Raw genomic sequence first — 13,549 nt, forward strand, 5'->3', positions numbered from 1 at the left:
TAAACAGGCCCTTTGGCCCACCTCATCCATGCCGACCATATTTTCTGAATTAGGGTCTCGACATTTCCTTTTCTCCCAAGATGCTGCCTAACCAATTGAGTTACTCCAGCTTTTTGTGTCTATCTACGGTTTAAACCAGCATCTGCAGTTCCTTCCTACACATTTTGTCCGACCATAGATTAGTTTAGTTTAGTTTATGGATACCGCATGTTTACAGGTCCTACAGCCCAACGAGTGCACGCCGACCATTGATCACACACTCACACTAGATCTATGTTATCACTTTTCTACACAATGTTCCTACAAAATGCGGGCAATTGACAGAGGCCAATTAAATTACAAATCTACATATCCGGAGCATGTGGAGGAAACCCATGCAGTGGCAGGAAGAACATGGAAACTTCATACAGACAGCCGCCAAGGTCAGGATCGAACCAGGGTCTCTGACACTGTGAGGCAGCAGCTCTACCGGCTGCGCTATTCTGCTGCCCTTAACATTCAAAAGCTGCTGTGATCCTCTAAAGGGCCTGTCCCACTTGGGCGACCTAATCCGCAAGTTCTGGCGAGTTTGCCCTCGACTCATACTCGCAGCATGGTCGACACAAGGTCGTAGGAGGTCTTCGTAACTCTACTTCATGCTCGAGAGTGGTCTCCGCGTACTCGAGGCCTCAGCAAGGCCGCGGCGTTTTTTCAACATGTTAAAAAATGCTCGCGAGTAAAAGGTTGCCATGGAAAAAATCAATGTGTTTTTTACTCGTAGGTTTAGTCGTAGTAGGTTGTAGTAGGTTGGCATGTTAGTCGTAGGTAATCGAGGATAGTCGAAGGTAGTCGAAGGTAGTCGGAGATAGTCTTCAACATAGTTGAAGGAGGTCGAAGGAGGTCTTCAACATGTCATTTTTTCAAACTCTTCTAAACTCGTCAATTAGGTTGCCCAAGTGGGACAGCCCCTTAACTACTGTGGCTGTGGAGGCAATGACTAACTTCTCAGCTTCATTGTTTGTATTCATTCCTGTGCTGGTTTTATTCTTCTCCCTTTGTCCTTGGCTTATCCATATTTGGATTCCGTTCAAGTCCCTGTACTCTGCCAATCATTCAGGTTGTACTTAAATCCAAACTGATCTATGTTTTTCTTCAACTCTAATAGAAAAATAGCTCTCATGTCATTTCAGAGAAATACATTGGACATATCCCTCAACTACAAAATATAGCTTTAATGTTTACTGAAAGATCACAGCAAACCATCGACCAATCCCAGCTACATCAATCTGACTCAGAAACAAAATTGAGAATTCAGCCTTAGTAGTTACAACTGCAAACTGCTTTGCATATTTACAGTATGCCTGGAGAGATATAACAATGAGAAAGAGCAAAAAAACAAGATTTATTTTAGCAAGAACAAAATAAAATGTATCAAGTTCAAATGTAATGGGTGAGACTATCAATAAGCCACTAAATCCTTGGCCAAATGTTTACTCGTGCAATTTTGCTCTTGTTCAGAAAATTATCCACTTTGTACTGACTCTGCTATGGATTAGAGAAACAGTACTGGAAACTGAGGATTTATAGAGTGATACGGCATGGAAACAGGCCCTCAGCCCAACTCGTCCATGCCGACCACCATGATCCTTAGGCCTTTCGCAGGCAAATGAGATTCGCTCAGGTAGGTAATATGTCAACATGGGAAAGTAGAGCTGAAAGGTCTTCTGTATAACCCCAATATAAAATGGGCTCAATATAGAATTAGTATAAAAGCATGGTTGATGGTTAGCAAGGACTAAGCGGTGGTAGGAAGAGCCTGATTCTGTGTTGTACCTCTCTACGAATGAGGCCTTACACGAGGTTGAGAAGCAGCACCTCATCTTTCTTCTGGCCACATTGCACCCTTCTGGATTAAATATTGAATTCTGCAATTTCTGATTTCTCTGTTTGTATTGGTTACCTGTATGATATTGACTCAATTTGTTTTATCCCCCTTTTTTCTTTTTTTTACTCCGGAAGTGAAGCACATGCCTGCCCGACTTGCTGGACTGGTTTAGTTTAGTTTAATTTATTGTCACGTGTACAAAAGTACAGTGAAAAGCTTTTTATTGCGTGCTAACCAGTCAACGGAAAGACTATACAATCGAGTTGTCCACAGTGAACATATACATGATAAAGGGAATAACATTTAGTACAAGATAAAGTCCAGTAAAGTCAGGTTAAAGATAGTCGGAGGGTCTCCAATGAGTCACAGCATGGAAACAGTTCCTTCAGCCCACCGAGTCCACATTGACCATCAATCACCCTTTCACACTAATTCTATGTTATCCCACTTTCTCATCCACTCCAAAATTTACTTGACCTACAAAGCCACAGGTCTTGGGATGTGGGAGGAAACCGGTGCACCCGGAGAAAACCTATGTGGTCACAGGGAGAACGTGTAAACTCCAGGCAGAGAGCACCCAAGGTAAGGATCGAACTTGGGTCACTGGCGCTGTGAGGCAGCGGCTCTACCACTGCTCCACTGTGTCGCCCTGCACAATTCAGGGTGCATTGGGAAAAATCCAGGATCGGATCAGTATTTTGTTCTCTTTGCTGAAGGAATCTGACAGCGTTGTCTGTCGAACAGATGAAATATGGTTGATAATAAGGTGTGATTATCTGAGCAAACTTGTCAGTGGTAACATTAATAGCAGTGTCACAGAACTACAGCAAATCTGCAGATCATGAGATTAGTAAGGATAAAAAAGACTTTTTAACCTGTTCAAATCATGTTTCCAGAACCCTATTCTAGTTTCTGCTGCATCTGAGATGGCTTCAGTGTTCTGGTGTGAATTTCCTTTTCTGGCAATCCTTTCCAGACTATTGATTATGAGCACTGCCAAGAAAAGCATCTAATGTCTGCTAAAAACTAATTAGAAAATGCAGATGCTGGAAATATAATGTAAAAACAGAAAATGTTGCAAATACTCAGCAAGTCAGGCTGCATCTGTGGGAAGAGAAAATATTAAATTACACCATTCAGTGTAACCAATGGTGAGATCCATTGATTTGTATCCTTTAGGGCAGGGATTGGCAACCTTGTTCTGCATAGGGGCCAGGACGCATGTCTGTGAGCGGATGGCGGGCCACACCTATCACGTGTACACATGGATCCTGCCCCCATCCGGCCCTGGATGGCAGGCATCAAATCACGTGTTCACATAGATTCCGTCCCTTCGAGGATGCCATCTGGAGCACTGGCCCCTAGTTACGGGCACTCACGAACATGGCGCACCTACGGACCATTGCCTTGGCTCTGTCCTGAAGTCGGTGGCTCAAATACTCATACTTACTCGTCCACGGCCTATTGACAACCCCGATCCCGACAATGAAGCCCAGACACAGAAGGAGCATGGCCGTGCCAGAGGCTTTGCGCTGGATGTGGTACAGCCAGAACCCGGCGCTCGGCGGCTCTTCCATTGTGGCCACCAGCGCAGGCCTCCTTGCGTCCTTGCATCACCGTCCTTGCGTCCTTGGGCGCCGCAGCCTCGGTCCCGGGAGGTACCGGAGATGAAGGAAGTCTGTGGGCCGGACGATTAAACAAAACAAAAAAAACACCTGCGGACCGGATGATTTCGGGTTACGGGCTGCATTTGGCCCGGGGACCGTAGGTCGCCGACCCCTGCTATAGGGAAATCAAGGATTAGGACAACCAGGTAGGAATATGGAGATGAGGTCAAGATTCTATCAAGCTTGGTCTTATTCAACAGCAGTGAAGGTGCGAAGAATTGGAAGGCTTCCTCTACTAATTTTTTTGATAAGCTGAAAACTTTATTTTTCAATACAGAAGGAGCTAGATCCAAAAGAATAGAAAGTTATTTTCGTGCCTACTGGGGGGGGGGGGGGGGGGGGGGGGGGGGGGGGGGGGGTAGGTGCAAATCTTTGTTTAGAGATACAGGCACCTGGGCCCACAGAGTCTACGCCAACCATCGATCACCCGTCCACTCAAATTCTATGTTATCCCACTTTCTTATCCACTCCCTGCACATTCGGAGCAATTTACAGAGGCCAATTAACCTATAAGTCCTCATGTCTTTCGGATGTGGTGCACCCGGAGGAAACCCACGCGATCACAGGGAGAACGTGAAAACTCCACATGGCCAGCACCCAAGGTCACGATCGAAGCCGGATTCCTGGCGCGGTGATGCAGATTCTCTACCTTTGGCACATATGTGATTAGAAAAGAATGCACATGTTCAAATGGATTTACTTTCAAATCCAACAGCTTTAAACTGGCTGGAGCTGAAATCTGCCAGGATTCACACCCTCTCCTGTTGTCTCTTTACACTGCAAGGAATATTCTTCAGTACTGGAACAGCAGCACACAGGCAATGGGATATTAACAAGCCAGCTGGTTAAAATGAGAATTAACATAATAAAGCAAAACAGTGATAATCTAAGTGGAGGGAACGTGGAGAACTTCATTATCGAAGAGTCAATTCCAATTATCATTATCAACCCTAGTAAAGAAAACTTATTTAAAATAAAAATAACCAGAAATGTTTTTAAATCTTTGGATAACAGATAATGACAGGAAAAGCCTTCTTGGATCAACTTTTAAAAATAGTTTCCTATCTCTAGCTCACTTGAGGGCTAATTCAGTGAGGGCTTAGTGAGGCTAAACTAGCGAAGAAATATTGAGATTTATATGCAGAATAATGGATTTTTTTAAATGGCTGTTTGGCACGTTTGTTTAGGATATTTATAATAATTGGTAGGGGCAACATATTATGTGCAATTCTGACCTGACAAAGTTGATCTAAGTTCGAGGATCCCAATTCATGTGACTCAATCCTTCAAAGACTTGCTGCCTTCACATACTGTTTTCACCAAATGAATGGACCAACAGTGAAGATGTTGTTGAGAGTTTGCAGTGCATTTTAAGAGGGGCAACCCCAAACACACAATTATGATGGAAATAGGGATTACGATCTGCAATCACGATTGTTTCACTGAACGCTTGTACTCGGTCCCCCAAGGCCTGCTGAAGTTCCTGGTTGCTAACCATTTTAACTCCCCTTTTATTCCCATACTGACCTTTCTGTCCTCCTACATTGTCAGAGTGAGGCCACACGCAAACTGGAGGAACAGCACCTCATATTCCACGGGTAGCTTACAAACTATTGGTATGAACATTGAATTATCTAATTTTAGGTAACTAACCTACAACCGGGTTTCCCTCTCATCCATATGTCTCACCTGGATGCACTTAAATGACTCCCTTTCCCCTTCCCCCCATCCTCTACCACATATCCCTTCCTATGGCTTCATATTTCATGCCTCTTCCCTCCTTATCACCATATCTTACTACCTGTTGTCTTTTCATCACTGACCTTTGTCTAAGCAATCAAATCTCCCTTTGCCTGTACCCACCCTATCACTTGCCAGGCTTTGTCCTGCCCCCACCTCTTTTTCAGCCATCCCCCCCACCCCCCACGACTAGTCAGAAGAAGGGTTCAGACCCGAAACATCGTCGATCCGCGTTTTCCAGAAATGCTGCCTGAGCCATTGATTTACTCCAGCACTGTGGCTTTTTTTTTACGATCTATGAGATGGAACAAGCAATATTTTCACAAGAATCCGGCCCTTGATGGCAGACTGTATGAACAAACTGGGGGTAATAAAATTTATGGGTGCAAAGAGATTTGTATTTTAGTTTGGCATGCAGCAGAGGAAGCATAGCGCCGAGTAGATAATAGTTATTGATTGCAACCAAACGTTCGAGATTTACGACTGAACTAAAATTAAACAATGATCTAGCAAGACCTTACGTGACTCAGTGTCACATTTTGTTCGAAAGAATCATAGGAATTTATGACCACTCTCCCTACCTTAGTACTTCTGGCCAAGGAATAGAAGCTATTCATACTGATCCCACTTCCCAATACTCAGGTCATACATGTAAATTAATTCTGGAATAAAAATGCCACTGGCAAGCCAACATTTAATGTCTATTTTGAATTTTAAGACATTTTCTACTTAGATAAAGAATGAGACCATTTAGGTCATCAGGTCCATGACAGCCCCCAACACAGCACTCCCATCAATTACAATCCTCTGCTTCTTGAGTCTTTGTACCATGCAATTTATTCTCTCATGTACTGATTGATTGTCCCTTTGATCTCTTCTTCTACCACCTTACCTAAACGAAGGGTTGATTCACAGGAATCAATTTACCTGCCAGCACATTTAATTTACTTCAGTTTAGAAATCCAGCATAGAAACAGGCCCTTTGGCACATCGAGTATTTCTAGTTCACCCCACAATTAATTATTTAATTTAAAGTGGGAAAATGCTACATCAATCAAGGGTAATGTAAATATGCATATTTTTTAATCCCAATACTGAAAAACCCAAATTAAAAATTTATCAAAGATTGACACAAAATGCTGAAGTAAAAGGCCTGTCCCACTTAGGCGATTTTTTCGGCGACTGTCACAGTCGCAGTAGGTCACCGAAAAAGCGGCGACTGGACCCCACTACGACAATGTCTACGGCAACCTACCACCTAGTCGAAGTCAAGCTACGGCAAGCTACCGACAACCGGCGACCCAATCGTCGCGACTTAGGATGTCCACCTACGACCACACCTAAAACAACCAACCACCACACAGGTGACAACCAACGACAACCAAAGTCAACCTACGTCCACCCGCGACAAGCTACGACAAGCAACAACCCTGTTGGCGACAACTGAAGACATTTCAGTCGTCGGTACCTGTCGCCGGTTGATGTAGATAGTCGCCAATGGAATTCACCGAAGTTAGCACCCGGCGACAACCAACTTCACCTGGCGTCATCCTGACGACACCTACGACAGCACCTACAACAGGAGAAGACAGGCAACGTCAAGCCCACTGTCGCCAAAAGGTTTTGAACATTTCAAAATCCAGCGGCGACAAGAAAAAAGTTACGACACTTGAGGAGACAACTCACGACAATACAGCATCACCCCGCGACCATGTAGCGACAGCCTATTTTCCAGCTGTCGCAGGAAAAAATCGCCTAAGTGGGATAGGAGGAGAAAAGGAATAGGTCACCTTTCAGGTTGGAACCCTTCTTTGGACCCTGGCAGACCCATTGTTTCTGCTTGGCCTGCCCCACTGAAATCATTTCCACATACCTCGATTTCATCCTATTCCCCCCTGTCCAATCCCTTCCCACCTATGTTGTTGCAAACCTAAATGTCACCTATTCCTTTTCTCCACAGATGCTGCCTGATCCACTGAGTTACTCCAGCATTTTGTGTCTATCTTCAGTATAGACCAGTATCGGCAGTTCCTTCCTACACTTTCTTTCATATTTTTTCTTGCTATGTGACTGTTGACCTTAAAAGATTGCAAGAATAAGAAAGAACAAGATGGAATACACACCCACTTGCAGATGACAGCTGGTTGCTCGGAAACTCTGTGCTGAATGGACACCAGATTGAAATGTACTGGCAACTCTATCTGTGCAACATCGCTCTGTCTGATTCTCAGTGTAAGCTTCTGTGTGGAATGTGTCAACCATCTTCCTTGTCACATTACCAGGCTGGAATGCAGCACAGTTTGCCTCTTCCCTGAAAAACACAAAATAAGCCAAACAGTGGCTTTTCTCACACTATATTGAATGACAAAGCTGCAGTCGCCATACGTGCAGATAGTTCAATAACTTTCCTTACAATTGATCACATTGCTGTAAATGACCATTTTGTAAATTACACATTCGTACAGTATATATAACTAACCTCCGCTCATGACACTCTTCTGGAGAAATTAACCGGGCATATAACAATAACAATATTTAAAAGCCATTTGGACAGATATGTGGACAGGAAAGATTTAGCGGGCTATGGTTCAAACACAGGCAAATCAGGCTAGCTTAGATGGAGAATCTTGGTGGGCATGAATGAGTTGAGCCGAAAGGCCTGTTTCCATCTGCATCTCAAAACTAAACTAAACACCTGTATTTCTATGCTGGGGCTACTTCTATACAGTACAACTCTACGATCCTTCCTTAAACTATTCCCAGTTAAAAAACAGTTAAAAGAGTAATTGTACCTTTCCATCGCATTCCAATATTCTACTTCCCGAAACCTTTTGACTGTTCCTCCCTTCCTCATATTTTCTCCATCTGTAGATAACTCTTCCATTTCCTGGTTCCACTTACCTGAAAATGAAATCTCAGGGTTTACACTCAACCTGTGTTAATTCAATGTATAGTTTAAATATTACAATTATCCCTTGGGTAACTATCACCACAGAATAAATGTTTGAAACTAAATACAACTACATAACAGTCCAAAGGAAGTAGATTAAACCACTGATGCTGGAATCTGTTTAATCCATCTGAAGAAGGATCCTGACCCAAAATCCCACATATCCATTCTCTCCACAGGTGCTGCCTGACCCACTGAGTTCCTCCAACACTTTGTGTTTTACCTAATAACCAACTTGGCATTGTTTCCTTAAGCTGGAAATCTGAGTTCAAGGCAAGATATAAGTGAAACATTACAATATTGATGATACTTTTCAGAGCACCCGGAGGAAACTGACGTGGTCACAGAAAGATTATGCAAACTCCACAAAGACAGCACCAAAGTCAGGATCAAACCCGGGTCTCTGATGCTTTGAGGCAGCAGCACTGCCAGCTGCGTCACTGTGCCGCCGCAAAATACACTGGAAAAGTTGAGATTTGAGTAGAATTATATATATACTAGACTAAGTGGGACCCGTTGGGTCCCAGCATCACACGGGAGGGCTGGTCACCAACACAATATTCTACCTCTCCACCAATTCCAATATTGCTCGCCAGTGGTGGTGGGGGCTTTCTGGTGCACCAGTATGGGTGTTGCGGGCCAAAGATACTGGTTTCCAGAGGGCTAGTATAGACATTGTGGGCCAAATGGATTCTTGGGCTGGCAGCCAACTGTTGCAACGATTTTAAAAGCCAAGCCAAGAAAAACAATTTGGCTGCAGCCACCCGACAACCAAAATTCATTTTGTGAACACAAACTTTTTAAAAAGGCGAGGCAAACAATTGGGCAGCAGCCACTTTACAGCCACATCGAGGGGACTCAAGTTCAAGTTCAAGTGAGTTTATTGTCATGTGTCCCTGTATAGGACAATGAAATTCGTGCTTTGCTTCAGCACACAGAACATAGTAGGCATTTACTACAAAGATAAGTGTGTCCATATACCATAATATAAATATATACACACATGAATAAATATACTGATAAAGTGCAAATAACAGATAATGGGTTATTAATAATCAGAGTTTTGTCCGAGCCAGGTTTAATAGCCTGATGGCTGTGGGGAAGTAGCTATTCCTGAACCTGGTTGTTGCAGTCTTCAGGCTCCTGCTACCTTCCACTTGAAGGTAGCAGGGAGATGAGTGTGTGGCCAGGATGGTGTGGGTCTTTGATGATACTGCTAGTCTTTTTGAGGCAGCGACTGCGATAAATCCCCTCGATGGAAGGAAGGTCAGAGCCGATGATGGACTGGGCAATGTTTACTACTTTTTGTAGTCTTTTCTTCTCCAGGGTGCTCAAGTTGCCGAACCAAGCCACGATGCAACCGGTCAGCATACTCTCGACTGTGCACCTGTAGAAGTTAGAGAGAGTCCTCCTTGACAAACCGACTCTCCGTAATCTTCTCAGGAAGTAAAGGCGCCCACCGCGGAGTAGATGTGCGTTCAGTGTTATTCGCAGCTCAGAGAGCCGTGACCCTTTCGCTTCCTGGGTCTGGCAGAGACTAAGTGAGGGACTACACTTCCAGGTTTTATAGTCCCTCCCCCCTGCCGCCAGCGGGGGCGGCAGAGATAATGGCAATTTTTTTAAAAACATTAATATCTCTCTGATTTTTCATCAATGGGGAAAAATCCTCCGGCCCCGGAAGGCGGAGGGAGGCTCTGAGCGAGGTGGCCAAAAATGACGGCCGTAGGTGGCGGCGTTCTCTCGGAAATTGCAGCACAGTGGGCCAAAAGCGGTCAAGATCAGACTTTTAGTAATGTAGATATTTGCAGAAGGCACAAAATGCCGAAGTAACTCAACGGATCAGACGGCATCTCTGGAGGACTTGGATAGGTGACATTTCAGGTTGGAACCCTTCCTCAGACCAAATATTTTTGTTTCATTAACTTTTGAATAGAATTATATGGAACCATAGGGTGCAGAAATAGGTGCAGTTGGTCTGTGCTAGTGTTTATGTTTCATCTGAGCCTCCTCGCACCTTACCTAGAATGGTTAAGACACTGAAAGCACTGAGGCTAGTTCCAAGTAAAGTAACACAATGGTCCTATTCATTTCTCACAGATCTGCGAATTCCTTTCTCTCAGGTATGAATCCAATTCCTTTCTGAAAGCAGGAATGGCACTATTTTTGCTACTCCTACAAGCAGTAATTTCCAGATCAAAAGTACACTCTAAGTAAATTTGTTTTATCTCACATACCCCTCTAACTCTGTGTTAGGTTATTGTGGTATTATGCAATAATAGTGTAAGGCTGAGCAGAGGGGCACTAGGACCCTGTGTGCCAGAAGCCAGGCTCCAGTAACCGGATGTGACTGGAACCCAGGGTGTGGGCAGTTAGAGAGTTGCCTGGGCTTACAGAGAGGCTGCTGTTGCTACTGCTGCTGTTATACAGAGAGGCTAAATAAAGGTATACTCTGTTTACGTCGTCGTACGAGCCTTATTACAAGCATGACCCGACATGGTGTCAGATCTGGGAGACTTGTTTTTTTTTTGTTTTTTTTTAATATTTTATTTTATTAGAAGTAAGCACAGTCATATGGCACCAAAGTGCCTAATATATATTTTCATAATACATTTTATGTACAACTTCTTTTTTTTTTGTTACATTGAAAAAAGATGAGAATAAGAAAAAGAGGTTAGATAGTAAAGGATAGAAAAATGTGAAATATATAGTGTGTGAAGAAAGAAAACGAGTAAATGAAGAAAGTTGAGAGAGAAAATAGTGAAAAGAAAAGGAGATCATTATTTATAGTCTTGACCAACCCTCGTCCAGTCCTGAAACTGTTATTTTTTACAATTGTGTTGCACCATATGATTCCAAAAAAACGACGAATGGAATTGTCGTTATGAATTGGTCTGATTTATCCATTAGGAGGAATCGCATTTCCTCAAGATGAGCGGTGTCCAACATACTTGCAGTCCACATTTTAAGCGTTGGTATTGATGTACCCTTCCAAAATTTAAGTATTAATTTTTTTGCTATTATTAAACCATAATTAAGGAATAGATTTTGAGATGTGTTCAATTTATTCCCATCTTCCATTACACCAAATATAATCATTTCAGTATTAGGTTCCATTCTTGTCTTGAATAATTTTGTAAGTATTTCAAAAATATCATTCCAAAATCTATAAAGTTTTATGCAGGAAACTAAGGAGTGTGTTATAGTTGCCTTTTGGGCTAGACATTTATCACAAGTGGCGGATATATTTGGATAAAATTTGTTCAATCTTGTTTTTGAATAATATAATCTATGTACAATTTTAAATTGTATTAGATTATGTCTTACATTAATTGAACATTTGTGAATATATATCAGGTATTTTTCCCATTTAACCTTCGTAATTTTTATCATTAATTCCCGTTCCCACTCTTCTCTAAGTACCTCTGTCGATGGTAGGTCTATATTTAGAATACTATTATATAAATAGGATATTAATTTTTGTGAGTCAGCTTCAATATTCATTGCTTCTTCCAATAAGTCAGGAGTTACTTTTTGATATCCTTGTATATATTTTTTCACAAAGTCGCAAATCTGAAGATATTTAAAATATTGGTTGTTTTTCAATTTAAATTTTAATTGTAGTTGTTGGAATGATAGTAGGTTTCCTGTTTCGTACATATCCCTGATCCTTCTAATTCCGAGACTTTCCCATTGGTTATATGTCTTATCAATAAGAGATGGTTTAAATAAAGGGTTATTCGCAATTGGCATTAACAGTGATAGATTTCTTAATTTTAAAGATAATTTTATTTGTTTCCAAATTCTTATTGTACCATATATAATTGGGTTCTTCTTATATATTGTGTTATTCAGTTTTTTGGGGGAAAAGAGGATCGTTCCTATATTACAAGGATGACAATCCTCCTTCTCCATTTTTATCCATTCTGTCTGTTGTGTAGAACTATCCAACCAATAAATCATATTCTTAATATGCACTGCCCAGTAATAATACATAAAATTCGGAAGTGAAAGTCCCCCGACCTCTTTTGGTTTACATAAGTGTTTTTTTGTGATTCTATGTGATTTATAGTCCCAAATATAATTTGTAATGTTAGAGTCTAATTTTTTTTTAAAATATTTTGGTATATATACCGGTATAGACTGAAATAGGTATAGTAATTGTGGTAAGAAGATCATTTTTATTGCATTTATTCTACCTAATAATGATAAGGGAAGTGTTTTCCAAAATTTAATCCGTGTATTAAGTTTATTTAATAAAGGTATGAAATTAGCATTGAATAATGCTTTATATTTTCTAGTAATCTGAATACCCAAATATTTAAATTTTTCTGTTGCGATTTTAAAGGGGAACTTCAGTAAGTGTGTAGGTTCTTGAGGTTTTAATGTCATGATTTCGCTTTTGTTCCAGTTTATTCTATATCCAGAAAAAGACCCAAATTCCTCTATTAAGTTTAATAAATTTGGTATGCTCGTTTGTGACTTTGTAATATATAAAAGTATATCGTCTGCATATAATGAGATTTTATTGTTTGAGTCCCTGGTATTATAGCCCTGAATATTCGGATGAATTCTTATACTTTCAGCCAGGGGTTCTATCATAAGGGCAAATAGCAAGGGTGATAGTGCACATCCCTGCCTATTACCCCTTGATAGTTGGAATTTTTGAGATAACATGTTATTAGTTAAAATTCTTGCCATCGGTTTATCATATAATAATTTTACCCATGTTATAAAATTCTCTCCCATGTTAAATTTGTGTAGTACTTTATATAAGTATTGCCACTCTACCTGATCAAATGCTTTCTCTGCATCCAAAGAAATAATTGATATATCTTCTTCCTCTACTTTATGCGAGTACATTATATTAAACAGGCGTCTCAGATTATTAAATGAGTATCTTTTAGGTATAAACCCCGTTTGATCAGGGTTTATCAGTTTACTAATATATTTGCTTAATCTACTTGCTAAAATCTTTGCTAAAATTTTCTGATCTGTATTTAAAAGTGATATAGCTCTGTACGAGCCCGGATCTTCTAAATCTTTATCTTTTTTTGGAATAAGCGTAATAGTTGATTCTGTTAGTGTTTCAGGTAGTTTGTTTTCTTTAAAAGCATGGGAGTATAAATTAAATAAATAAGGGGCCGTTATCTCCTGAAATTTTTTATAAAATTCATTATTAAAACCATCTGGTCCCGGTGTCTTACCATTTTTCAACGATTTTATTGTTTCACTTATTTCTTTGATTGTAATTTGAGCTCCTAGTTCCTCTTGTTCCAAAGGGTCCAGTATTGGAAGATTACAGTTATCTAGAAATGTTTTTATTTTACT

General features: G+C 41.1%; 1 protein-coding gene across 1 annotated transcript in view; it reads right to left on the reverse strand.

Annotated features, from left to right (window-relative positions):
• Positions 1-13,549, reverse strand: part of LOC129695371 (DNA polymerase nu-like) — a 71,298-nt gene that overhangs the window by 36,058 nt on the left and 21,691 nt on the right. The window contains exons 2-3 of the mRNA XM_055632260.1: positions 8,064-8,172; positions 7,395-7,582 (exon numbers count right to left, since the gene is read on the reverse strand). Of these exons, the coding sequence (XP_055488235.1) occupies positions 7,395-7,582; positions 8,064-8,172 (297 nt within the window). The remainder of the gene's footprint in view (positions 1-7,394; positions 7,583-8,063; positions 8,173-13,549) is intronic.

This window comes from Leucoraja erinacea, chromosome 3, assembly GCF_028641065.1.
Source record: "Leucoraja erinacea ecotype New England chromosome 3, Leri_hhj_1, whole genome shotgun sequence".
NCBI lineage: Eukaryota > Metazoa > Chordata > Chondrichthyes > Rajiformes > Rajidae > Leucoraja > Leucoraja erinaceus.